The 26,836-nt window shown below is 46.2% G+C and overlaps 3 protein-coding genes across 3 annotated transcripts; 1 reads left to right on the top strand and 2 right to left on the bottom strand.

The window, feature by feature from the left end:
* The first annotated feature begins 773 nt into the window (after positions 1-773).
* bcorl1 (BCL6 corepressor-like 1) lies at positions 774-11,204 on the top strand. Its single transcript, XM_068740678.1, has 11 exons — positions 774-779; positions 896-3,451; positions 3,690-3,822; positions 4,038-4,496; positions 6,036-6,223; positions 6,399-6,668; positions 6,758-6,924; positions 7,559-7,704; positions 8,030-8,107; positions 8,584-8,755; positions 10,841-11,204. The coding sequence occupies exons 1-11, from the start codon at positions 774-776 to the stop codon at positions 11,202-11,204; spliced, it is 4,539 nt and encodes a 1,512-aa protein (XP_068596779.1).
* Positions 11,205-20,758: 9,554 nt separating this feature from the next.
* On the bottom strand, positions 20,759-21,722 carry mid1ip1l (MID1 interacting protein 1, like). The gene is made up of 2 exons (XM_068740368.1): positions 21,668-21,722; positions 20,759-21,432 (listed from the first exon to the last, which is right to left on the bottom strand). The coding sequence occupies exon 2, from the start codon at positions 21,361-21,363 to the stop codon at positions 20,890-20,892; it is 474 nt and encodes a 157-aa protein (XP_068596469.1). The 5' UTR covers positions 21,364-21,432; positions 21,668-21,722; the 3' UTR covers positions 20,759-20,889.
* A 1,207-nt stretch (positions 21,723-22,929) lies between these two features.
* tspan6 (tetraspanin 6) lies at positions 22,930-26,211 on the bottom strand. Its single transcript, XM_068740333.1, has 7 exons — positions 26,052-26,211; positions 24,596-24,784; positions 24,438-24,512; positions 24,254-24,349; positions 23,879-24,034; positions 23,696-23,779; positions 22,930-23,616 (listed from the first exon to the last, which is right to left on the bottom strand). Exons 1-7 carry the CDS (start codon positions 26,136-26,138, stop codon positions 23,548-23,550), a joined length of 756 nt encoding a protein of 251 aa, XP_068596434.1. The 5' UTR covers positions 26,139-26,211; the 3' UTR covers positions 22,930-23,547.
* Positions 26,212-26,836: the final 625 nt, after the last annotated feature.

Genomic DNA, 26,836 nt, shown 5'->3' with positions numbered 1-26,836 from the left:
CTGATGGAAGCACCGTTCACTGAAAGGTCATAGGTCATAGTGGAATCGTGCCTCAGCGGTGAGATGATGTTTTGTGTTTGTCAGAGCGATTATCTGTCCAAAAATTACTGGACAGATGATGTGGATCTGATGCATCTGGACGGTTTGAAGATGATTGATCTGGACTGTAGATTTAACCAACAACAGAACTTTAGCAGTAATCCTGTAAGTAGCTGGTGACGACGGTGAATGAACTGTTTTTGTTTTTTAGGAATGGTGGCATTACGCATGTCTCTGCTCGGGCCTGTTGGCTCGTAATCCGTCGTTTATTAGGTTTCATTTCCCTTCGCTGAATATCCCAACGTTAGCAAAGATGATTTACTTTTCCAGATCGATCAACTCTGACAAATTGTTATTCCCCGCGTGCGAACAAGTGAAACCAAAGAGACGAAGAAGAAGGAAAAACAAAAAGGGGGGGGGGGGGGGGGGGCACAATTGTGCTTTACTACATTATCTCTGTGCTCTGAGGAAATTGTAACACATCTCGCCTACAAGCCCGTCTAAAAGACAGGAAGCTTTCAATTTCCTAATATTGGTTAGCGTGAATCCTTCGCCGTTGCACCGCCTTTGCCTAATTTCTTGATTATAAATGAAATGGAAGTCTGAACGGCACTAACGGTGATTATATTAAGTCCTTTTTCTGTTTTTCCTGCAGTATTTTCCCATATTTTGAGGAAAGCACTCACCTGACTTATTCGGCTGTCCCTGAGGCATGTTGTGTTGAAGAAACACCTATGCAGGTAATTGTTGTTGTTTTTTATTTCAGTACAATCAGATTACCAGATTAGAGAAGTCGTTCCTCTTATTTTATTAACACTGACCCCCCCGCAAAAAAAACCCATCTCTCGTTCCTCAGGTGGATCCTACACTAATGAATGTAGGGGATGGAGGCACGGTGAGCAGAGACATCAGTGCTCCGAATAAAGCGTCTGCTAGTATGGTGGGAAACCCCCCCCAGACGCTACCCCCTGAGTTTAGAGGAGATGTTACCCTCGGTCAGCAAAACAGGACCACTCCAGAAACCGACCGCAAGACAGCCAAACCCTGCATAGATCCGAGCAATTACAACCATGGCTCTGAACTGCCCCCGCCTCAACAAGCCATTAACGCACCAACGTCTGGCTCCGCCCTCGCCATCCCGGAGAAGAGGGGAGAAAAGAGAGCCGGGGCCTCTCAACTCAACGCTGACGGGGTCTTCTCCTCCTCTCCCAAATGGGCGAGTGGCGCAAAGGTCACCCGGGAAGACTCTCTTAACCCCTGTCACAGCAGCGCGGCGTCCAATAAGAAGTCACACCCCCAACCACAAGCGGTGCAAAGTGCCCCGTCTGAGTTTCAGTGCTCGCCGAAGTTCAAACCAGTCCAGCCCGTCGCTTTCCTGCCGAGCGCACATTTTTCTTCTTCGCTTTGTAAAATCACTCTCCCACCAAAATTGGGTCAGATTGCATCTTTGAGAGAAGCTACAGCGAGTCAGTTTCAGAAGGAAATCCAACCACAAAGCTCGGGTGCTGGAGGGACGCCTCTCCTGCGGGCCTACCCCTATCCATTCCCCGTGGGTCGGACTCCGGCGGCAGAGAAGAAAGTAGGCGCATCTACGGCAAAGCCTAAATCCAATCATGCATCCGATAAGCCTGCAGGAGAGCATCAATCTTTAGCCTCCGTGGTCGCCTCGCCAGCTATCGCCCTTCCACTGCAGCACCCGTCATTAACTTCTGCGGCCCCCACCTGCTATACGATGTCTCCAACTGCTTCCATTTGCTGTGGCTCGGCGATGGCCGGTATCACCCCCCAGAACAGATTACTGAACCACGTGGAGAAAGGCGGCGGCGTAGACGAGGCAACGGCGGGCTCTCTGAAAACCAAATCTCCGTCTGAACGCACCGCTCGCTCGGCCGAACCGAGAGACGTCCCCCTCGATTTGTCCGCTAAATCGAAGCGTCCGAAATGCATCGGCGACCCTCGAGTCGCGATGATCCAGTCTCACGGCGAGTCGAATCAAAGAGATTTCCTGAACTCGAAGAGAACTCTTTCCACAACCTATAGCTCGGCGGCGCAATACCCCGTCTTACCCAACACTCACAGAAATGGATCGCATCAAAAGCAAGTAAACGGGCCGCAAAACCATCAGGTCCCCGAGGCTAAACCGAGCTGGGGTAAGGGGTCCCCACAAGACCCCATCAAAAACATCCCCGGCACTTACGTGGGTGTCGCTAGCCCCATACTGGCTTCTACTCTTCGAGGCAAAGACGGAAAAGGCACCTTTGCAGATGAATTTCAGAGTTTCGCAAAGCAGGAGTTCATATCTATAATCGACCAAGGAGAGCACCTGGCCTCAAGAGGGAGAACGCCTTGCCTGATCAAGGGCAGCCAACACGGCCACGGCGTCAAGCTGGGCGTTAAAAACAGCAGCCCTGCGATAACCAAGCACCGCCCGACAAAAGGAGCCTTAACAAGTGCCCTGCCGAGCTGCGCCAAAGCCCAGATTCTTCAGAAGTCTGGACCCGGCAGAGCCACAGTTGTCAGTCCAGCGTGGCAACAGCCATCCCGCCTCCCACATCAAGCCTTCTCTGTTCAGGGGAAAACAACTCAAGGGTCTCCAAAGGCCAAGAGCGCTGCAGCTGCGGAAGCAGCGAAGTTTCCGAGTACCCGCAACAGCCTGTCCAAACCCGAGGACGAAACGTGGGAGCGGGTCAAATCTCCCCTGTCTGACCTCGCCTCCATTGTAAAGCAGCAGGCGCTTGAAACGCCGGCGCCGCCGGGCGAGGGCGACGCTCCGTCTTCGCCTGTTGCGTCGCGAAAAGCCGACGCCTCACATTCACTCAGCGGATGTCGAGACGGCCAGCCCAAGCATACGTCTACTTTTAAGTGCCCGCCACACTGGTCCGTGGAACAGTGGGCCGGCGTAGCGTCCCAAGGGGATTCCAGCCGAGCTACGAAGAGACACGAGAAGGCAAACGCCGCGGAGCCTTCGGAGAATAACGCCGAATCAAGCACCAGTCGGGGAGAAGAACACGCGGGATTACAAGCGAAGCCCGCCGGCCACCGTCATCTCTTCGCCAGCAACGCGTCGACGAACGGGAACAGGATGGAGAGCAAACTCGCTCAGGTGCTGGAGGGGGCGCTGTCGAAGAAAGAAAGCGGGCCGTCAGACGCTCCTCCCAGCGCCAAATTGGACGGCGTGGTTGCATCTATTCTTACAAACCAGCGTACTGGGGGAGGCGGCGCGTTCGAGAAGAAAAACAACGGAGCCAAAGAGGCGTCTCCGACCAAAGTGAAAGCTGCTGCCATCAAACATAAGAAGGCCGCCCCCAAGAGGCTGGCGGAGGAGAAGCCCCCGGCGGGATCGGCAAAGAAGGTTAAAGGGAAGAAGAGCGACGCAGAAAACACTCCGAGCAAAGTGGGCAGCCAGAAGAAGGTAATTATCTTTGCGTGTGATTAGAGGTCCTCTTTGATGCCTGCTTTTTATTCTCTTTTTTTTGTATAATTTGAGGGAAATGTTAACATTTCAATTGGCTCCCTTTTGTAATATTAATACGTGACCGGTGATTTGGCTCCCAAGAGAGCGTCTGCTACCTTCTCTCAACGACCACGAAAGTGTGTGATCAATAGCGCCCAATACGGGACGCTCTCTGGGTCTCCTGTGTGTTTTTCAGCAGAAAAGACAATGCGCACCCCCACTGGAACGAAGTCCGTCATCAGGAAAAGTCCCTCCTCGGAGTAAAGAGACGATTCCAAGGGACAAGACGAGTCCCCGCGAGGTCGAGCAGCCAGCAGATACCAAACCAGGTGAAGTCGGCCTCATGTCGTTTTCTGTGTGATATGGAGCCTTAGTGAGATTACAGGTGTGAGTTCCATCAGTCTCACCATAAATAATCTGCCGGTGAAGCAGCTTGCGTATAAAGCAGGCCGAGAATGAATGATCCGAGTTGCATTTTGGGACGTTTTTTTTTCAGTGCTGTGATGCTGCTGTGAGTCTAACAATCAAAATGTGATTTAATCAGTTGCAGATAGCGGCGGCCACCAGAAGGTTGAGACGCCAGCGTCTCTCGGCAGCTCCGGAAAGGAGACGGACGCTACGGAGCGCTCCTTCCCCAGACTGAGGAGAGGACGGCGGCGAGCTGACGACGCTCGACTCGACCTCTGGGGCTTCGCGACGCCTTCCCCTCCGCCCCCGCCCATGCCCACCCCGCCAGCTCCCCAGGCGCCCGCGCCGAATCTCGCCCAACCGGCACGCCGTCCAAGAGGAAGGCCTCGCTCGAACCCGCTGCCAGAGCGGGAGTTTCCGGGCAAGGGCAAGACAGCCGGCGCCGAGGGCGAGACGCCCGCCCGCAAGAAGCGCAGACGGTGTCGCAGCAAGAAGTATCAGAGCGGGGAGTACATTACTGAGAGAGACAAGGCGGAGGACGGGGAACACCCCGTAGGGGCCGACCCCGCCGGACGGGACGGTGGGATTCCAGCAGGTACGCGGCGCTTCCATTTTCTGTTAACCGTTTCATGTAACCGTCATCGGGAACAACAAAGCAGCAAATCAAAGGCTTGCCTGCGTGCTTCGCGGTGGTTACAGTCTAAATGGTGCACAAACATGGCCACACCTCAGGAGCAGCCCCGTGGGAAGGCGCCACGCCACGTGTCAATTTAGACACAAGCACAAGTCAAACAGACGCACACACCTGCAGGTCTTTCTTTATACATCCATGACACAGATGGAAATAGGGACTTGTTCACAAAGTCTTGAGTGCGTTACGGCCCAGTGAATGCATCCTGGCTAGATTAGATTAGATTAGATTAGATTAGATTAGATTGACTTTTGTCATTGCAGAAGTTCGGCAGTGGCACCAAAACCAGAGCGCCGATTAAAAGGTGTGTACGAATCCGGGGATGGAAGGGAATATTTCAGTGTAATTGGGTGAATCCGCTGTACAGAAATGTCACACGGCTAAAGAGGATGCGCTAATCTACATGGAATACGTGTGTGTAAATATTACAAGGCAAAATAGAGACGGCCCCTCGTCCGGTGTCGTGCAGAAATGAGTTCCAATGACTGCGGCTTGTTTGGAAAATCGCAGATGAAGGCGTTCCTGTGCAGGGAATCCCGCAAAGCAACGTGACGCCGCTCTGACAGGGCCGGTGCAGTTTGTGAAGGAATTAGCAATTGATCAATTATCCATTTGAAAGAAAATAATTCAGACGTCAGCGTGGCTCCTCGTCGATTATCTGATATTTAGCAGCCCTGAACCGTTAATCATTTAATTGTATAAATAACAAATAAATGATCATTTAAGTGACATTGATATTTTGTTATCTTTTTATTATCAGATAATTGTTTCAGTCGAGAGCAATACTGACATTACTGTGTAACAGCCTCACAGATCCTCCTGTTTGATTGTCGTTATATATTCCCTTTTTTTTGCCTGCTGACAGAATGTTTGGCTTTATGTCTGACATATACAACACAAAATATTGGGATCATTTTTTTTACTCTGATCAAGTCTGAGATTCCAGCTACGTGTCCCAAGTCAGGTACCCGTTGATGTAACACTGAGCATATTTAGAATGGACAGAAATCGATTGAGCCAATGGTGGAGAGGCGATCAGCACTGTTCCCTTGCAGAAAGATGGTTATAGGCTCAAATCTACACCTGGAACCGTTCTCCATGTTATTTCTGGTTCCCTAGAAATTACCTGTGGGTATGAACGTGATCACGAATGATTGTTTGTCTCTCCGTGTGTTAGCCCGGTGATAAACTGGGTGGGGACCTTGTCCAGGGATAGGCTCCGGCAAAAGATAGGCAGTCATAGAAGATGGAAGTCAAACCTAAGCCCGCTGTTGAATGGCTCATGTCTCCCCATGCTGCTTGACGTGCGCAGGAAAGGGAACCTAAAGTCTCCCCTTCCCCCCAGGTTGGGCTCAGCTGCTGCCGGTCGTGCCTTCAGCTCATCGTTTTGTTCGTTCACTTTCACGCCATCGCAGCCTGATCTGATCCTGTTCGTCATTCCAGAGCCACGGGCGGATCGGTGTTCCAGTCCCACTTCTTCCGGTCCAGAAACTCCTCCACGGAGACCCCTTTTCACTCGCTCCGGCTCCGTCCGCTACCAGGAGAACGTGGCGTCGCCGGAGTGCAACGACAAGCCGTCGGGGAAGAGGAAGTTCAAAAGCAAGCACTTGTGCGAGAACGATGACCAGAAGGCAAGTCGGCTTGTATTCAGTACCTCTCAAGCCATCCAGGGCCGATGAGGATGTAGCATCTCACAGTGCCCCCCTGTGGTTAGATTATGTCTATATTTTTCAAATGTAACGGCAGCTGTTCACTGTACATGCTCTTGATGAGTAGAACCTTTTTTTATCTCGCCCTGCATTTTAGATTAAGACTAAACGCAGCGGCTTGGGCAAGCGTGGCGCTTCACTCGCTCCGGCTGACGGTTCTGATGTTAAAAGAACTGACAGCCCCCCACCCGCACCCACCCCAAAAAGTTTGCCATCATCGCCGCATAATAAGAAGGGCTCGTCGGGAAAAGGTAGCGATCCAGAGTCTCCGTCCAAAAGGCCCGTCCCCCCAGAGGTTCGCCGGCTGATTGTGAATAAGAACGCCGGAGAGACCCTGCTGCAACGTGCAGCACGCTTGGGCTATCAGGTAAAGTCCAGCTGCCGACGTTTCCCCTTTGCGAAGTTCAATCGAACTTCTGTGAATACCCCCTTTGAGTACTATTGTCTGTCCTGCAGGATGTTGTGCAGTACTGTCTAGAGAAGGACATCAGGGAGGTCAATCGGCGTGACAACGCCGGTTACACGGCTCTCCACGAGGCGTCTTCTAGAGGCTGGACTAAGATAGTCCAGATGCTGCTGAAACACGGGGCTGACGTCAACTGCAGTGCCCAGGATGGAACACGGTGAGATCGCGCGGTGCATGACTAAAACCGATTGTCCTCCGAACGGCCTTTTTTGCCATAGAACCTTATCGTATAGGGGTGTAATGGTGAGTGACGCTCGTGTCATCTGTATACTCTATACAGTATCACCATAATCACAAAGGTCTTCACAAAACTAAAATCATAATCATAAAACTACTTCAAATATCCAATTTTAACCATCATTTTGCTTAAAAACTTTTCCCAAGCGTAAAGAGAAGCTTGTCATCCAGGCAGAACTCTATATATTTTTTAGAAGAGCCCGCCGTAAATAAAATGAGATCTGTATAAAAATACACAATTTCGAGCTTGTTACAATGAGAGGCGGAATGAAAGGGGACCAAGAACAGACCCTTGTGGCACACCTGTAACAACATTAAAGGGGTTGATTTGGAGTTAAAACCCCTTCAGCGCGGTTTTGTTAATCTATTCCAGTGAAACGCTGTTTTCGTGATGTACCTGAACCCGACATCTATGTTTCCACAGCTTGTCGCAGTAACTAACATTTTCCTCTGATCCGTTTTATCTTCACAGTAACCCATTCTCTGATGCAGGTCTGATCTCAAGATGTGTCATTCCTGAAAGTCTTTTGTGTTTTTGCACTTTGTTTCTTTAGCCCCCTCCATGACGCAGTAGCGAGCGATAACCTTCCAATAGTCTGGTTGCTCCTGAATCACGGCGCTGATCCGACTCTAGCCACCTACTCTGGACACACACCAGTCAAACTGGCTCACAGCCCGAGCATGAAGACCTTCCTCACAGGTAGAGACGGCAAGAAAGTCCTATTTTCACTTGACTTGAATGACTCTTGCATGTTGATGTGGGCCAGAGGGAAAATCCTGCAAGCCAGCTTCCTTTATAGATTTGTGTATTTTATTGTGTATTTTATTCTCATGTAAACTGAAAGATGACGGTTCAGTAGCAGTTTGCTTTTCGTAACCAAAGCCACAAACGTCCTCAAAACTGCTTTTCAAGCACAAAGTACTTCAATAAATTGTCTGAGATTCTTCTGACGGCGGTTAATTTGTTCAGAAAATCATCGAATATTAGTGTTATTCGGACAAAATTATTTTAATTTTTTTTACAGAATACTTCACAGACCTGGAAGGTCGCCAGGAACAGGATGCCAGTTTGCATTGGGATTTCTACAGCAGCTCCTTGTTTGGTAAGAACTTCTGTAATTATGGCCCGGATCTAGTTTTCTCTCTGCAAATCACTCGGTACATTGATGGACGTAGTGAGGGAGGCTCATTCTTTCTCTGGCCGCGAGGAAGACAAATTGAGACGGTTGATGACCAGATTGCTGCAGGGACATGATTCTCGTTGGTTGTGGGATGGATGGACAGTGATGTGTCGTAAACAGGTAGTGGAGGGAGGGGAGAACATAATTATATCTAAAATCTAAAGAGAAAATGGAAGTGCTTTCTTTATAAACTCTAGAGACAATGAAAAGACTGCTAGATTTATTTATTTACTATTTTTTGCATTTCCGTGGCAATGACTTCTCCTTTACGATAGCCGTCGCTCAATGATTAAAGATGTTGTGTGTGGAGTGGCCGCTAGATGGCGTCTGAATCCTGTGTGCTTTAGCAGCTTGTATTTTCTGTTTTCCCATCGACCTCTGTGAACTTTCCTTCACAGAGGCAGACCAGGAGCTGTGCTGGGACTTCTTGCTGCTGGACCAGAACCAGGAGCCGGTGGAGAATGCAACGGGGAATACCGATTTGGACTCGGACAAAGATTGCCTTCTGTTTGAATTCTCCTCGGAGCCTCTCTTACCTTGTTATCACGTTCAGGTGTCGTTAACCCAGGGGTGAGTTCGCACGAACAAACACTGTTGGCAAGAAGAAAAAAAAAGAAGTGATGCATGCCGGTACCAATCCTGCACATTTTTTCAACAAAGGAAAATGTGTGGAAAAATACTAATGTAATGGCTGATATTTAGAGTACTAAGCTACAGCAAACAAGGATGGATTTGTAACTTCCTCTGAGTTACATTCTTGACTAAATTGTAGCTATATTTAAATTAATTAATTGGTACTGCACATAAAAGTTCTACATAATTTAGAAAGTATCATCTTTCCTGTGAATATTTATGTGATTTCTTTTTGTGTGTGTGTAAAATTATGATGGCAACTCTGGAGTAATGAGCTTGATTTCACGTTCGATGATGGGGAAATAGTTTTCTCACCTCCCACGAGGTTATTACAAGTCCCTATCAATTTTAACCCACTGCTTGTATAATGGACGATAGATAACACAAATGGAACGAGACGAGGTGCTGTTTCAGTGATGAGGTAGCTTTTTACGTGACGTACGCTGAGAGGTGAATCGTCCGTGACGATATTCAACATCGTGCATTGGGGACATTTTTAGAGATGCTTCTTGGTCATATAGAAAGGTTTTGTAGTAGACTTTTCGCATCCCTCGGATTAATTCACTGACAACAGAAAACTCTCTCTGAATACATCTGTACATCATTAATGGTTATTAATGATAAAGTAAATCATCTTGGCCATTTGTAATATTGTAGCATATGTTGTGAGGTATATCCCAGCAGTCAACGGGCGAGAGGCGGGGATTACACCCGGGACAAGCCAGCCAGTTCATCGCAGGGCCACACATAGACAATCATTCGGACACACACACTCACAACTACGGGCAATTTTAATGTCTGCAATTCATCCAAGGAGGATGTTTTCACCTATTTGACGGTTGATTGGTTCTTTTCAAAGCAGGATTACATGAAAAAACATCAACACACAAAAAGATATGGCCCTTTGTAGAAATCTTTGGCACAGATCTGAATTAAAACAAAAAATAGAAAATAAATCCCCCCCCCCCCTCTCAGAAATGGAAAATGTCAAAAATTCACTAATTATGCAAAAAGTAAAAATAACCACATTTTCACAATAGACACAATAACTGATCACATTTGGGTGCAGATGTAGGACTTGTGTGTTTTTGTTAGATTCTAAATTAACTACGTAATTACTGCTGGTCTCATTTAAGGGCTCCGTTATGCTACTCGTATCATCATTACTCGATTCCCACTCCCAGTACTGATCCATTGTAATATAAGTCATTAGCATTAGCTCGTTGCACCTCTTTTTATTATCATCAGGGATCTTTTGAGTGTGTACAATAAATACATAGAATAAATTCTCCACGGTGGTGCAAAACGTGCATCATAATTCAGAACTAATCCCGGAGCTTCATCGCGGTGGCGAGGAGACTGAAACTGAGAGGTGATCATTCACGATTAGTGTCTCTGCTAGCGTGTCGACACAGGAGAAGTGCTTGTCATTAGCGCAACGCAATTCAACAGCGGCACAACCTTCAGCCTCTGAAAACGATCTTTGAACCAGAAAGCAGTTGGAGCGCAAGCCTCGGTCAATAAACCCGAGCGATAGGAAAGCGCCGGCGCACTTTCGCTTTCTTTTTGCATTCAGGTGCCGGAAGGAAGGCGCCAATGAGCATGCTGTCATTGTGAGGAGATCATTAACTGTTATATCATTGCACCTAGGCTGCAGCACACACTATGGTGACGACGGTGTCGGTTTAATCCCACCTGTGCCATGTCCAATTCAGCACCACCACTTAATAGCTTGACCCCGGAAACCGACTCCTGGACTTTGTAATCCAGAATGTCACATCAGCAAAAAAATACGTCTTTCCACACCGGCGGATCCGGATCTCTTTTTCCAGCTCGATATGAGTTCTCGGATGAAATCTGTCTGCATAAATCTAAATCTGCAAAATCGGACCTACATTTTGCTAGCGGTGGCGAAGATCCTCCCCTCTGTGATTGTGCCTGGACCCGATATATATTGCCAGAAGTGAAATGATAACGGATCATTTGAGGAAATTAATTTCTCTCTCTCTCTCTCTCTTGCAGCTTTTGCAATTGGTTCCTCCTGACGGACGTCCTCAAACGTCTGAAGATGTCGGCACGGATCTTCCGGGCACGCTACCCACACTTTGAGGTGGTGAGCTTGTCGCGCGCTGAACTCTGGAGTCAGGTGTCAGTCAGCCAGGTGAGCTCGGCTATGGCTTTACCACATGGAATCAAGAAGGAGGAGGACGAGGAGGACGAGGACAAGGAGGAGGAGGAGGAGGAAGAAGAAGAAGGGCATGTCGAACTTGTGCGATGTGTACCAGAGCTCCAGAGACTATTGGGCTCCTGTATTCACATCCTGCAGGAGGAGGAGGAGGAGGAGGAGGAGGAGACACTGACAAACACAGGGACCCCTAGCCGGTAGCCTCTCTTTCACCGTGCAGACTGTCCTTCCTGCACAGCAAACCTCTCCGTCCATTGTAACAAGGGTCGTGGGTTTTGATTCCAGCGCTATGACTGACTTGACACTCCCACCTGTAACCTTCGACCTCAGAGAGTCAGACAGGAGGCGATTAAGTGATCACAAAAACCTGCACATCAAGTGGTCGGTGCTGGAAAGCCGCTTTTCAGGTTCCTATCTATAGGTATATTTGAATACATGAGAACTACGGAGCAAAGCAGTTTTTGTTTTTTTTATTGATTCTGTATGTACATTAAATTGTATAATGTAAATCTCGCCATCAGGGTTAATGCATTTGGTTATATAAATGTATTCTTATGGCAAAAGACGGATTTTGTTCACAACCTTTTATTTGAGTTTTGTTCCTTAGGGAAAGCGATATTTTTCGATGGGAGATAATAATCCAAGGCTTTAATCTTAAGGCTTAAATCAGGGAGGCCATCGACCCAGATGGTTTCCCTGGTGACCCGGGAGACCCGAGAAGAAGAGATGACGGCGCATAACATTCAGAAGGAGTCGCCCGCTCCCATCAGAGGTCATATCTATTTCCTCACGCGTTTTTAATTTTCACTTTCCACCCACGGGCGTCCGTCGCTGCACAGACCTGATATCTTAATTGTCCTGAGCAGCTCTGAGGCTGTCAAAAGCCCCCCCTCCCCCCCTCGCCGTGTGACATGATGATTTTAGATTGAGTCTGTTTACAGAACTGGACAGATGGCAGTGCTCTCCACTCCCCAGGTTTCAATCCTCCTGAAATGATACGGAATCCTGTGGATCTCACTCAGAGGAAAATGAGCGCCATCTCTGCAGCCGAGAGGCCCGTTTAACTGCAACTCCCCCCCCCCATACGATGATTCCAGATCCCAGAGTGCTTTTTGTGTTGCAGTGTGTTATTTACCACTGTTTGTTGTGCTTAATTTAAAAGTCATTAATATATTTGACCTCTTGTGTATCTGATGAGCTTATCTCTGGAAAAAAAAAGAAATGTTTTGTATGGTCGGTGCTTCATTTTGAGATGTGCTTATTATCCCTTTATTCTGACATTTGTTTCCTTCCTCCTTTTTTGAAAAGCAGTATTTCAACAAGGCTAAAGTACAGTTTTATTGTACTGGTGCTAAAACAGATTTTGTGTTGACAATCAATGATGTCTCGGTTTAAAGTCACAAACGAATAAAAGTTATTTAAGACGAAGAGAACTACGGCGTGGAGAGGAGTTTGGTGAAATGGGACACGGCACGCGAGGTATTGAAGAGCCTTTTATTTGATTCTTTAATAAGAATACAAGAATAAAGCATGATTGAGAATAATAGATTTTAATCTCTTTGTTTCGCTGGTTAGATTATTATAACGGATCAAGTTGTGGCTTTGATGTTTGGTCCCCGTGGTAACTTGGTCGAGCGCACGGTCCTTATGGGGGGGGGGGCAATAGTTCGAGGTCATCTGGGTTGCATTTCTGTTTCTGCTTCCAGGATGAAGAAGGAACGTGAAAACGGCAAGGGTTAAAAGAGTTTGCTCATTATTTTTCTCATAAGCAAATACACCCTTGCTCACACTCAACGTTCTCCCCTTCACCCTGTCCTTTGCTTCGTCCTCCCTCACTACGTCCATGTATCTTCTCCTGGGTCATCCTCTAGCTCTGTTCCCTGGCAGTCCCATCCTCAGCATCCTTCTACCGATATAGTCCCCGTCTCTCCTCTGGACATGTCCAAACCATCCAAGTCTGTCCTCTCTGACCTCGTCTCCAAAATGTCTAACCGTCACTGTCCCTCTTATTGTCTCATTTCTAATCCATACAATTTGCTGCAGGTCCTCAGACATGAAAGTTGGTGCGTCTACATTTCTGCGTATGTGGGCCTTAGTTTAAAACGGTTTTGCGGGCACAATCCATCAAAAAAGCATCAGGACTGGAAATGATTATGTGATTAATGCCCTCTGTGAACTCGGGCGCAAAGCGTTGACTGATTTTATCCACTAGAGGGAAGCAACAAGAGGGTCAATATTTAAACTGAAAGGAACATTCTGCTGACTGCCCTCCGTGCGTGTCAGTTCATACATTTTTTTTATTGATTTATTGAAGCCTTATAGATTGCTCGGCTCACGTGAAAGAAATATAATGGCGAGCATCACCAGCTGTTTCTGAGGATCAAGAGTGCATCCAAAATTATAAAGACACGCTGGTCGTCCATGGTGACCAGTAACAGTCATCGACTCGTCTTCCAGGGTAGCTGCCATGTTAGTGAACGATATTACACTAAAAGAAATTGAGTAAGGGTTTAAAACAACTACAAGGCAACGCATTAAAACAATGAATCACACATATTATATACGCGATGTATATTTTCCATACATTTTGGAATTTAACATGGCTGTTAAAATGTCACCTAGATTTGTTTCAGTAATGCAAATCATAAAAATAAAAAAAATAATCAAGATGAAAATTGAGATTTCACTTTGTTTTTATCATTACATGAATTCCTAGCATACGGGTCCCCGTGAGGGACAAAAAAAACCAGTCACCGCCCCTCGCAGGCCCCACGACACAGATGGCGTGAGGGCCGCCTGAGGTAACTCGAGTTCATTCACCGTGATCGCCCGTTGTCTCCCAGAAGCGGCGTCAAATGGGCGTGTTCGATTCTAACTTGAATGACTCTGTCGATGAAGAATGAATCCTAAAACCCGTAAAGGGTTCTCTTTTTATAGACTTTATTTTTTTATTTAAGTGGTAAAGTTTGACCACACGGTCCAAGTTGTTGTCGCTCATATTTCAGAGGGCTAACTTACTGTAAAAGCAAGTTTTATTACGTCATTTATGGAGTCCGCCTCCCTCACCAAACCCCTTCCGCGTCTCGCTTCTCATTGGCTGACGGAAATCAGGCAGTGTTGTCTGATTGGATGAAAACGAGGGCAAGTCCAGACATGACCTACTGACAGACTGACACGGAAAGAAGAGGAAGGGAGGCTTTCCTTTCCTGCTGGAGTTCTGCGTTCTCCTTTCACAAACACAAAGGGAGAGGACCGCATATAAAAATAAGAAAATAAGGGTTGGATATTCACTTTATGCCATCTAATGAGAACTTACAGTGTGATAAAATGAACATGAAAGATGTCTGTTTCCACATCTTTCAATAAAAACGTATTTGATTAATAGTAGCTCCGATAAAGTTTTTATTTTTAATTACCCTTAACTGTTCAAGGGGTTATATTATAAACCTCCCTGACAAAAAACCACGCGAACAGTCAAACTCTCTAAAACTTCCTTTTAAAGTTAATTTGAAACGTTTCCTTTTACTGATGCCACACTAATAACAGCTTGACGCATAGGAATAAAGCCTGTAATCTGAAGGTCATGCAACTGCAGCCGCATTTATAATCTGGATGTCTTTTGTTTTGATTTCGAGACAGATAAGACTTGGTTTCATCCAATAAGGCTGTACAGGACCCCCTCATTATCACCAATGTGTTCCCTCTCCACAGCCACGAATGGCTGTTTCTCTCTGCCTCTACATAAAAAAAGACGAAATAATAATAATAACAAACACTGCTTTGACACACACTCAAGCAGTGTCCTTTGTCCTTGTTAATAACAAGGTATCTAAGGGTGATTAATCTGCTGTTATCTCCGGCTCCAAGGTTTCAACCATCTTAAATACCACCATCCAAAAGAAAAGCAGGCACGCATTGCCCGTCGTTATGTTGCAAGAGTCGTTTCTGTCCAGACATCTCAGGCAGCAAACGTTTCAACCCGTCTGGGTATAATTAAGAAACACTCTCGACTTTGAAACGCAGACAAAACAATGAAGATTGGTTATTTAAAGCCGTGCAAAGGCTAAGGAAATCATAAATGTTTTAAAATCATCATCATCATCTAAAAGTAGATGCAAGGAGATTATAATGTATTAAAATGTTTAATTATTTGCCTGTTCTTTGCAACAGTTCATGCAGGATTTGAAGTGAAATGATGGTGTGCACTGCAATACTTATTTTTCAGAAAGCGGTGAGTGGGAAGATGGGAAGGATGTCAGTAAATGCCTGAGTCATGGTGGCATCTGAAATATCAGCTGGCATCATGGCACTTCTGTGTATGTTGTGCGTTAAGTTACTTACAAGGGTTGAGCTGCCAGTTGAAGACGAAGAACTGAAAGGAGCTGAAGTGTCAGCGACAGTTTTGAGTTGAAATTAGTTGCTGTAAATTTAGGTGGACTTGCTAAAAACATTGAAAGGAAAAAGTTGCATTAAGTTTGCAGGTGACATTTAAAAGTAGGAGGTAAAAGTAGAAAAAAACTCAAGTATTGGGCCAGGGTTAGGGTTATTTAGATGTCATCATCCTGTAGGACGGTGGATCGCCCTCCATTCAGTGGCGGATTGTCACGATGTCACGCCAACCCCACCGGTTTCCTCAGGTTTAGTTTAGGAATCATTGCAGGTGGTAATTGGGCTCACAGAAGAGTCACTAAACTGGTTTTAAGTGTCAGATGAGGTGTCCGTTGTGAGAACTGAAACAAGTGTGAGTACTGATCGGGACATTTTAAACATAGACTCTGTAGTAGTTTAATATTTATGAGCTCCAGTCAGCAAAAAAAATAAATAAATATAACCACAGGTTGAATTTTCACACCTTTTACAGTGTAAAAGTTCCAGATATTGTTGTGTAATAAATATTCTATGTTCAAGTGATGCTATTGCAACACCCGCTCATCATTGAGTTTGAAAAAGAGACAAAGACATGAAGTAACCACGGTAACATTGCTGCTAGCTTAAATGCTGCTTGCGCTGTTGCGTGCTTTTAGGTGTGTCTGTGACATTTAAGCGAAAGAAAAATAAAGGAAAAGCAAACGTGCTTCGAAGCACGTTTTAAACAACCACAGCAGGTTGACCAAAGTGCTGAGCAGATAAGACTCAGATGCAGATTAAAAGCAAAGTACAAAAAAATAAAATAAAAGCAAACTACAGGAAAACAAGAAAGCAGCATAAAAGCACAGCTGGATAAAGAAAAAGCATTAAATACAAATAAATGGTGGTAGAATGAAGAATAAGTAGAATCTATATACTTTATATAGTAAGTGCATAGATGATTTAGCATATAGAAGTCATATGCAGCATCCTGGCTCCATGCACGTGCATGCATTTTGTGCAGAACAGGAGGTTGCATGAACCTATTTAAGGAGCACTTAAATGGATAGACCTATAAGTGTGTGAGCTGCAGACACGGGCAGGCTCGGGGATTGTCTCGGTCTCCGGGACGCTCTGTGTCAGGGCTGCACACTAGTCCAGATGAACTCCGTGCCCCCTCCGTTCTTACGCCGCTGCTGACATCCCACCCCGTGTACTGTGTAGAGGGCATGCATACTGATCAACTGATAAAATGCATTAGACCTTCTTGAGCGCTAACTGATTTCCTTATTTTCGCCAAAGGCCAAAGCCTTGCATTGATGCTGCCAAGGGGAACTGCAGGAAGGTGGGGGGGGGGGGGGGGGGTCTATGTTGCAGGGTTTCAGTGGGAAGGCCTCCACCTTAAAGAGAACATGATGTTCCCAGCTTCAGCAAACTGGATAAACTAAAGAACTGGAAGCGGTCTGATCTGAGGCGGAACAGCAGTTCGCATCAGACACATGCACAGGGAATTTAAAGTTTTAGTCATTTTCCCCTTTATCAAAAGTTAAAATGGAGGCATTCTTCAAACGTGAATGCAATAACGCAGGAATAGTAAATTCCAAAACTGCCATCTGTACAATCTGCTTTGTGCACGATCTAATGATATTTTACATTACTGGAATGTTAATCTCATTGATCCAATGTTGCGATTTAAACCCGGGCTTAATTTAATTAATTAATTAATTTTAGCCTAAGTCAGGGGTCCCCAAACCTTTTTCTGTGAGGGCCACATTACTTTTTCCTTCTCTGATGGTCCCTCTGCTTCAGGGGATTTAAGTTTTTACAGGAAAAGTGTGGCAATTGCAGGGGGGCCTAAACATTTATTGTTTTCCAGACAGCCACACATAACCCTTTCTTCACAGAAAAAAAAAGTCAGGAAATAAATAAGAACAATATTAACAAAATAAATAAGAACCAAATAACCCTTTCCGGGTTTGTCACCAAAAAAAAGTCCATGTCCCGAATGAAAGGAAGAATGCTTTTCTTCATAATATTAATATATTCTCCACAATCAATATTATTTTTAGGAAACAAAAGATTGAATTAATGACCCCTCTTAAATGCACCCGAGACCATTGATCCCCCACCGGCTACTCATGTTGTATGGAAAGGATCAGTTTCCAAGTTCACAAGGATTAATCAATTACGATGCTATTTTTTTTTTATTCTGATAATATCATAATATTGATAGCTGAAAGGAATTAGTGCATTGTGGGTATAATCTTCACATAGCCGTCTTTGTAAAGACGACCTTTTCTGCAGCCATGCTCTGTTATTATGGAGACAGAGAGCACACGGAAATGTTAATGACATCAAGTGAGCGTGCTGGTTCTCATTACTTCTGCAGCACAAGGATGCATTTTGTATTTCCGTGGTCGAGGCCGCAGGCGTCCTTATCGTTTTAATGAAGGTTTGTGAGGTTTCTGCAACGTTCCTGAATATTAAAACAAACAATCCGGTCTGTTTATTCATGGTGTCATTCCGACTGGATGATAAGAGCAAAAAGGTCAGATGTGCACCAGGTGGACGTGCAGCTCCACCGCTGAACAGATACAGATCTTTATTTAGAATCGTGATCATGACCCTTATACTTTCCGCCACCTGTTTCAGGTCGACCAGACTTCTGGCCTCATAAAGAAATCACGCCTGCTCAGCCTGGGATTTAATCCCAGTCAAGTAGGAGTTTTACAGCCATGGAGCAAATGCTCAGGCACTGCCACAGAAGGCTGCTTTGTCTGCCAAGCCTGCGATCACGCAATCTCCTGTTGGCATCCTGAGTGGGATGAAGAAACGCCAGCCTCACAGTTTCAAGAGGCTTTTCAACACAAAATGTCTCCCATGAGTCAGGATCTGGCAGTCGCTGCAGCGAACCAAAGCCCCCCTGTGAGACCCCGGCGCTCAGATGGTTAACAGTCAAATAAACAATTACTTGCTCTTCTTGTTTTTTTTTTATGAAAACGTCTCTCTGAGATTTCTTGTTGTATCGAAAATGCTATCGGCATATGCTTTTCCAGAGAAAAAGTCAGATTAATAAAATGCTACAGTCATGCATTTCAAATCTGTTTTGTACCAAGTGGTTGAAACTGTGTCAGGTTTCTCAACACATTGATAGATAAAGACATCTCAACAGTCAGAAGTGCTTTACGCAATATTGGTTTTTGTATGATTGAAACACACGAGCTTTAACGTGATAATCAGAGCTGCTGCTCGGTGAATATTGCTGCCCTAAGATGATTTAATTAGTCCCACAGCGGGGATAGCTGCACCAGTTCAGAACCTCCCCCAGGGCTGCAAAAATGTAGTGGATCTGCACCTTGGATCAGGATCACCTCCTCACGACATTTCAATAAAGACTATACTAGCTAGCTTTCTGAGACACTCCCACAACAAACAGAAAAAAAAGAATCTAAAGAAGTTCTTGAATATGTTTGCACGCGTGTGTTTTGCTGTTCTATTGGAGGTCCGTCGGCAGCAGGGAGGAAGTGCCCGTGCTTTGTGAGGCAACCTGCCATTAGAGGAGCAGCTCGCCGTGATCAAAGTGTGTAAGATGATCGCTGCCTGGCCAGAACCTGCTCTAGCCTTTCTTACACCATAGAATGCGTTCGCATTATTTCTCACTCCAACCTACTTTAAGCTTCAGGCGAATGCCATTAAATCCGTGCATCTTGTTGCTCAATGCCTGCATGGTTTAGAGATGCATTTGGATTTCTGTGCACAGTTCTGACATGAAACAGTGAGAGGGGAAATACTTTATTTCCATTCGGCTTAACCTCTGCTCTCATTCAGGCCTCCGTAACACATGAAATAGTACGTGAAGGAATTGACTGCTGCAGTTTGTAGATTTCAGTTTGTAGATTTCAGATTTCAATATAAGGCCAGTTCAAGTTCACTGTGGGGCCCTCTGTCGCCGGTTTGGTTGCCCCACCGGGCGAGTGGGCCCGGGCTCACGGACCAACACGGCCATTTTGATCTTCATTCGGCCCGTCACGGGTAGAGAATGAGAGAACCGCCGTGCTCTCGCTCATCCGCTGCCTGAGGTGCACCAGCTCGTTTAACCATGTCAATCCTCCGCTCGCCTCCTCATCACACTGTGTTAATCACCGCTCTGTGAGGGAGGGGGGGCCGGGGGGGCCTTTGCCTCCGCATTGGCTGCTCCTCAGTGGAGCTGTTGCCAAGGGGAGGGTTTCTCTGAGTGGCGGACAGATTTACATTTCATTCCTGACCTGCATGCCGTCACGTGAGACGAGACATCGTTGCAGAAATTAGACAATTTTTCAGGGTCAGTATCGATTTCAGTCATCGAGCAGATAACCGATACAGAGCCGCAAGGGAAAGTCAAGTATTCATCAGCATCCGGAATAACCAGCGATGGAACATTTATTCTGATTGGTAAACGTCTCAGGAAGCCTCCATTTGCTGTTCACGTCACCTCTTAGCACAAAGAGCCTTACGTGAGGACAGGCATCACTGCACGAGTAATCTCATTACAAGCTGGACGAGTAGACGCAGCACATCGGAGCATTTCATACAGCATTAGGACTCTTGGTGTGTGTTAAAGGAAAAGCTGCATTTGAATGCCGAGACTTTCGGTTCCCAGTTTCATAGTCTTGACACAAACCAGCGTTTTCAGGCCGCAGAGAGGAAGCAAGCTGAAGGTTGTTCCACTGAAGCAACTCGGCACTGCAGGCTGTTTGCGTTAAACAGACGAAAACCAAAGATACCAAACCCTTTCATATCGCACGACACTGAATCAATAACCAACTTCCTGCAAGCATCGCGCACTTAAATCCTGCGTCGAGACGCAGAGAAAGTGATTCGAGGAAACCCCGAAGCGGAAAAAAGGAATTTACAGAACTTCCTATTTGCAAAGAAACAGCCAACATAAGTTTCCAATTATTTATTTCATTTCTGCCTCAATATAAAATGCTTTTTAAACAAAGTCCTCAACAACAACTCGATGAATGCTTTAAGCTTTCAGACAATGGTGGGACAAAACACCGAAGGTATACAAGAATTCAAGGCACGCATGTTACAGTAATAAAGTGGAACGACTAAAAGCCCCGGCAGCCAAGAGCCCTTCGGTTAGGCATTAAAATCACTGACAATGTACACTTAAAAAACAAAAAAAACAAAGTGGGACAGAATAACCAACATTCAAATTCTCCCAGAGCTATACACCCGTTTTATTCAGCCTGGTGACAAATTCAACTTTGGAAATAAACAAAAAAGGAGGCCACCCAAGCGCGTGCTTATTTAGACATCAAACCAAACCTCCGAGCACAACATGGCAACGCCTGCGTGGGACCGGGCAGAGGCGCATGTGGACTCATCAATGGTCTCGGGTGTGCTGCGTGGGGGGGGGGGGGGGGGGGGGGGTATGCGTTGAGTGTCTTTATTCAGTGTACGAAGTCAAAGTGGATACCCTGGTCAGTCTAACGGCCATCCCACCGCGCAAGCCGAGCAGTCTGGAGGGAGGGAAGGCGGGACCGAGACGCGCCTACCTAACGAAGTTCCCGCCTCTCAACTCCCTCTTGTATCGGTTGGTGAGGTTGTTGGCCTCGAGCGTGAGCTTGGACAGAACGCCAAACAGTCCCCTGAGGTGATAATGAAACTGGTGCTCCAGGTCCGAGTCGTCTTCCAGGAGCAGCTCCCCGTTAACCGGCTGCTGCTGCTTCATCGCCATCTCCAGGAAGCTGGTGCCGGCGCTCACCTCCCTCTTCAGCAGACCCCACTCCATGTCGTTCCTTATGGACTTGAGCAGCAGGTAGTGCTCGTACATGTCCCTCTGCTTCAGGGGACAGTCGACGTTGTTGTTGGGCTCCGCCTCGGCCGCCCGCTCCTCCAGCGGCAGGTCCCGCAGCAGGCTGGGCACCATGATGGTCTCGTCCATGTTGCTGGCGGCCGCCATGAAGCGGTGCATGACGTTGATCAGGGAGTGCTTGTTGCTCGAGGAGTCGCCGAGCTGCATCATCCTGAAGGCTTGCGGTTGTTGGCAGGTGGAGCCGGTAAAAGGCGAAGCTGGGTAGCGGTTCTGGACGATCTGGAATAGGAAGGAGGGGGAATAAGTGTATAAAAAAAGATGCGTCCAGATTCAATCAGCACGAGGACAAAGGCAGAAACTTAAGATGCAGAAAAGAGAGGAAGCACATTCTGAACTGTAAATAAATAATCGAACGAATTTTACTCGAATTGCTAAAATACTGCGTCCCACGCAAAAGGATATATATGATTTTTTTTTTTAAATTAAATGTCTAATACGTACATTAAACACTGACCTGACTTAGGATGTGAAGGGTTAGGGTGTCCGTGCTGCTTCCAGTCCGTCCGGGCTCTGCGTGCCACCCGCCGGGAAGGAGAGTGAAGCTTTCTCCCAGCTGACGGGCCTGCTTTTATACCGCGCCGCGCCGGGAATGGGACGGAAGCAAATCGACTAGCTCCGCCCTCTTTGTATTTCTCTAGCCGAGCCGATTGGTCAGAACCGTCCACCCCGAGAGCGTCTGATCCGAATTGGACCAATAGGCGAGCAGATCACCGCTGCCACTCAAACATTGCTTGCCCCGCTGTTTACTTGTATCCAGGCCCGTCGAGGCCTGCAGGCAAGGCCGATGCAAGTTAAAACGATAGTCTCATGGAAAGTTTCCCTTCATGCTTTTTTTTTTTTTTTGCAATAATTAAACCCCGTGAAAGTCAAGTTAGAGCACAACGAAAGTTCTTATCTGTGCGTTTCAGAATTCAAGCTTCTACAGCGGCCTCCGTTTTAATGTTGTGCAACACCGCCACCTGCCGGCCGGCTAAAGCCACGACGCTTCACGACTATTGACTGGATTACAAACGAATCTGCCAGTCACAGCCGATACCTGACATCTAAACCCGCGGTGTTGAATTATTCTGTAGAGAACCGGGAGCCTTACCGGATAGTCTGCATTCAGGAACGAGCTCTCCCCCCTTGTCACCTTTTATATATGGAGGGAATGTGAGGCAGGACAACCAATCGGAGACTCCGAGGCTGAACAGGTGTAACTAATCAGGTTAATCAGCGGCCATCGTGCTCGCTGATTGGCTTGGCTGCACCTGCGGCTTGCCCTGCTGTCTCCCTGCAGGCCTGAGTGGCCCAACACATGCCGTAGATTATTTCATTGTTGTAAAGATGCTTCTTGGCCGTAAATCTTGTTTAGTTCCCTTTTAAATGGCGCCTATTTCTACAGAACATGCAGAGATGAGTATGTGGGTTGGGCCCATGAAAAATTGGCCAAGTCTTCTCTGCCAATGCCAAACAGCTATCCCCCCTCTAATTGGCTCTTATTTTAAGTTGGGGGGGGGGGGGGGGGGCATTATAAGAAGTGTGGCTGCATTTAGAACGGGAAGTAAACAGGCTTTCCAGTGGTACGAGATTCCCTCTCTTCTTTGGCATGGATGCTTTTCAGGATAGTGCGAGTGCGATCACAATATTGAAGTGGAGACTTGCATACAGTATGTGCCCCCCCCCCCCGCCCACCTCATGTGCAGAAGAAAAACCACTAATATGCAAATTGTTCAAGATATCTGAATCTTTATTTCACATGCAAATGACAAAAAAACAAAAACGAGTCAACACTTGAAAATCCGTGACGCTGAAGCTGGCGAGTGGAATTTTTGCGCACAGTCGCAGACTTTCAACAATACTGGCCTACAGAAGAAAACGTGCTTTCTGTAACTCACACACACACAATGACAGCACAGCAATTCAGGGCGGCGACCTCTCGGTCACCTCCCAGGATTATGTGGGCGTCACACAGAAATTCACTTAAGCATTGGAGAGACGGCCTAAAGTTTATCTGCTGGTCTACAGACTAATATTCAGCTAAAATACAAAATAAAGGCAGCGGCAATACACAAAGACACAAGACATGGAAATTTATTTGTCGGGTTGAACTTAACTCGGCGTGACACGATCTACATCTAGAAAAGAAAATGTAATACTGGAAGTGATGAATCCAGGTCCCTTTCCATCCCTGCTCAGCGGATCATGTCCCTTTTATTATAACACTATCTGCTCATTTGTCATTGGCGAGACTCTCTAAAATAACATGAGAATAACCGACGCACAAACGCAACCTTTAAAAAAATCACATTTCGCTAGCGTTTGGAGCTGGCCATCGTGTGTGCGAGGTCACGGTTAGACCATCTCGTACTGGTTGTTGGTTATGTATCGGGACAAACAGCAGGACAGGAAGATCCCGATGAGCTACGGCACAACAAACAAACAAACAGTGAAAATATGGAAAACAAATTCGACATGTTAAATTGTTTCTCTGCCAATATACCTGGAAGAAGGCGATCCCAAAGGAGATCCCAGCGATGATTCCCAGGTTGGCCTCCATCACGCTGGTGACCAGCGTGAAGCAGCCCTGCCCACCCCCCCAAAAAAAACAGGGAAGGATCGAGTCTTTCGTTAGGCCGGGTTCAGTACTGAAAATCACAAAGTGCTCACGAGCACGTGAACTCACCGTTGCGTACACCTCTTCGGCGGCCTTTTCCAGGTCTTTCAGGGTCTCCGGAGAGCATTTGGTGTCGTCTTTACAGCAGCTGGTTGGGATGCCATTATCTTTAAAGTAAGGCGTGTCACTCCAGTCGGTGAAATTTTTCACCCCGCAGCAATGCAGCTGTACAGAAGTAAAAAAAAATAAAAATGAACGTCTTGAAGCAGATCATTAAAGCTATAACCACAGACGTGTATCATCTAACGGGGAAACGGCAGTAGCGGCAAGACGTGTTTAGTTTTCCATGGAAAAAAATGCCCCTGTTTGCAGGCCTACAGCAGGGGGGGGGGGGGGGGGGCGGGGGCACATAAAGTCAGATAAGAGGAACGGCATCCCACTCACGGTCCTCTGGATGGCATCAACTGCAGACCTGCTGCTCTCTGTGCTGTTGTAGGACTTCACGGCGTCTTTATAGGCAACCCCCAGCGTGGCCTTGATCTGGCAAGTTACAAAAGCTTGATTATATATATATATATATTTGAGTAAATGAATTTTGGATCGTGAATTTCTCGGACGGTTTACTTACCTCGTGTCGGAAGACGAAGCCCGAGATACCGGCCACAAGCTCAGCGAGGAACACCAAGATCAAGAACATGGCGTACTGAGGGAAACACACCCGAGCAGTCGGTTAACGCAAGGTTAATGCTAGAGGGGGGGGGGGGCATTAACCGGACCTTCACCCACCAGCTTCAGCATCCAGGGGCTCCCGCGGCACGTAGCGAAGCAGCCGAACAGCCCGAAAATAACGATGGTGGCGCCGGTCCCGATGAGGACGTAAGGAGCATTGGTGCTCTCGTCCGATGCCAGCGACAGGTAGGCTTCCAGGCTCACCTTCCCCCAAACACCGACAGCCAATAGGATCACACCTGTGAACTGACGGAGACAGCGGCAAAAAAAAGAGAGGAAAACTCAAGTTCAAAGACGTTATATTGGTGTCATTTATTTTAATTATTACCTGAGTGTTTCATATAAAACAGTGGGGAGACATAATTAGATTAAATTAATTTGACCACTTGAAAGATGATCAGATCTAAAACTCGAGTAACAGAAAATCTCTGTGGAGAACAATTAATTTGATTTTAAGAGTTTTTAGTTCTATTTGAACCAAACTCAGCACTCTGGAGACATTTCTTTACCATTTTATGATGTTTCTAGCACGAAAAACACATTAAATCTGCAGAAAACTGGATAGTAATAGTAAAAACAAAAAATAGTAAACCAATTAATCAATGCAAAATTATGCGCGTTAGTTTTCAAAGCAAAAATATCTACAATTTCAGCATCTTTGCTTTAAGACTGCCCACGTGACCCAGAAGGAGGGATCAAAAAAAATAAAAACCGACCTGTATGTTGCGTTCAATGACTGGTGACTCGGGACAGAGATTGTGGAGGTTGAGCAAAGATTCTGCTGACTTGCCAAGACGAGCATATCTAATCTTGCCTTACATGTATGACGGGCTATTACAGTTGATCATCGATCACGGTGTTGTTTTTCTTCATCAAATGTCAGAAAACTTTGAAATAAAAATAAAAAATCTAATTTGAAAGTGCAAATTCATGAATTTTTAATTTATTCACTGTAATTTATACAACAAAAAGAAAGAAAGAACAGTGGAGAAAGAAGATTTTCTGCGAGGGACCCCAAACGAGACACGCCGAAAGAAGATTAATCGATTACATCCAACCCTGAACAAAGAGGATGAAACACAATTCTTTGTTTGACTTTTTTTTTTATTACACTTTAGGCCTTTTTATTGAAATGCTATTTAATTTATCAGAAAATATGTGTGAATGTGTGAGTTGAAGGTTTTCTTTTTTGTTTTAACCAAACAATTAACCGAGGAACAAAATCGACTAATCGAATAGTTAAGATTCAACATTAACGCAGCAGGAAAATAGCAACGACACGAAATAATTTAAGCCTTATTGATCAAACAAAGGAGTCGAACGTCCAGCTCCAGCGGTCGGTACTCGATCAACAAGTGTTTGCTTCGGGCGAACCGAGGCCGTGCTTTCTCCGTTAACCGGCGCCGTGTGAGCGTCTCGGTCGTGATTTCGCGTCCGGTTGCGGTTCGCCTCGTTGGCACCGCCGCCTTTAGCCCCATTGTTGCAGCTTTTAGCTTCTGATGCTCCAACTCACCCAGAATATGAGGCTGTAGGAGATCAAGAAGGTCTTCAGGCAGGTTATCACGGGCTTCGTCTGAAGCCGTCGAGATGGCGGCGACATCGTTTCAGACTTCGGGCTGCAGAGAAGGAGGAACTTTAAACTTCACAGCGGCCTGAAGATGGAGGGAGAGAGGAAAAACACTTCCAAAGGGAAAGGGGGGGGGGGGGGGGGGGAGTGTCGTCATCATCAGACTCCCCCCGAAAGGTTTCAACTTTCCAGCGTTCACATCAACGTCAAGTCAGCAGGCACGTGAACGCACCATCCGCCCAGCCTTCAAAATAAAACGACCTGCAGCGGTTCCGCGTGACCCCTTCAGGGCCCAAAGTAGAGCTCGGTTATAATCAATCAATCAAATCTTTATTTGATAGCTGTAGCTATAATGTCGAGTTTCTGAGCTACTACAGAGACTACCGATGCAAGGGAGTCTACAGTTTATACGACATGCAGGATTTCTACATTGACGAGTATAAAATATAAGACCACTAATAATGCAACCCCACAATGTATATGTTTTTACTTTCCTTTCAGGATTGCAAAATAAGTTTAGATAAAATAATTGTGATCTTTCTCTTGAATGCAATTATGCTTTAATTAGCCTTTTTCACCAATCTGCAAATAATCTATTTCCGAATTTCATATACAAATACTAATACTCCTATTTAGCAAAATGATTATAGTTCCACTTGCCTATTGCTTGTTGATGTAATGTGTGCTTTTATTTTGGTGGCACCGTTTCCTTTCTCATGCTGTCTGACTTT

The sequence above is a fragment of the Brachionichthys hirsutus genome, chromosome 6 (assembly GCF_040956055.1).
Source record: "Brachionichthys hirsutus isolate HB-005 chromosome 6, CSIRO-AGI_Bhir_v1, whole genome shotgun sequence".
NCBI lineage: Eukaryota > Metazoa > Chordata > Actinopteri > Lophiiformes > Brachionichthyidae > Brachionichthys > Brachionichthys hirsutus.
The sequence above is the reverse complement of the archived record's forward strand: the minus strand, read 5'-3'. Positions and strand labels throughout refer to the sequence as shown.

Excerpts from the sequence above, each read along its gene's own strand:
- bcorl1 (XM_068740678.1), top strand. Across the intron at positions 3,452-3,689 it reads AAGTGGGCAGCCAGAAGAAG|CAGAAAAGACAATGCGCACC; the intron begins GTAATTATCTTT and ends TGTGTTTTTCAG. Across the intron at positions 4,497-6,035 it reads GGACGGTGGGATTCCAGCAG|AGCCACGGGCGGATCGGTGT; the intron begins GTACGCGGCGCT and ends TCGTCATTCCAG.
- mid1ip1l (XM_068740368.1), bottom strand. The coding sequence starts at position 21,363 with ATGATGCAGCTCGGCGACTCCTCGAGCAACAAGCACTCCCTGATCAAC.
- tspan6 (XM_068740333.1), bottom strand. The coding sequence starts at position 26,138 with ATGTCGCCGCCATCTCGACGGCTTCAGACGAAGCCCGTGATAACCTGC. Across the intron at positions 24,513-24,595 it reads GCCCCTGGATGCTGAAGCTG|TACGCCATGTTCTTGATCTT; the intron begins GTGGGTGAAGGT and ends TGTTTCCCTCAG. Across the intron at positions 23,617-23,695 it reads TTGGGATCGCCTTCTTCCAG|CTCATCGGGATCTTCCTGTC; the intron begins GTATATTGGCAG and ends GTTGTGCCGTAG.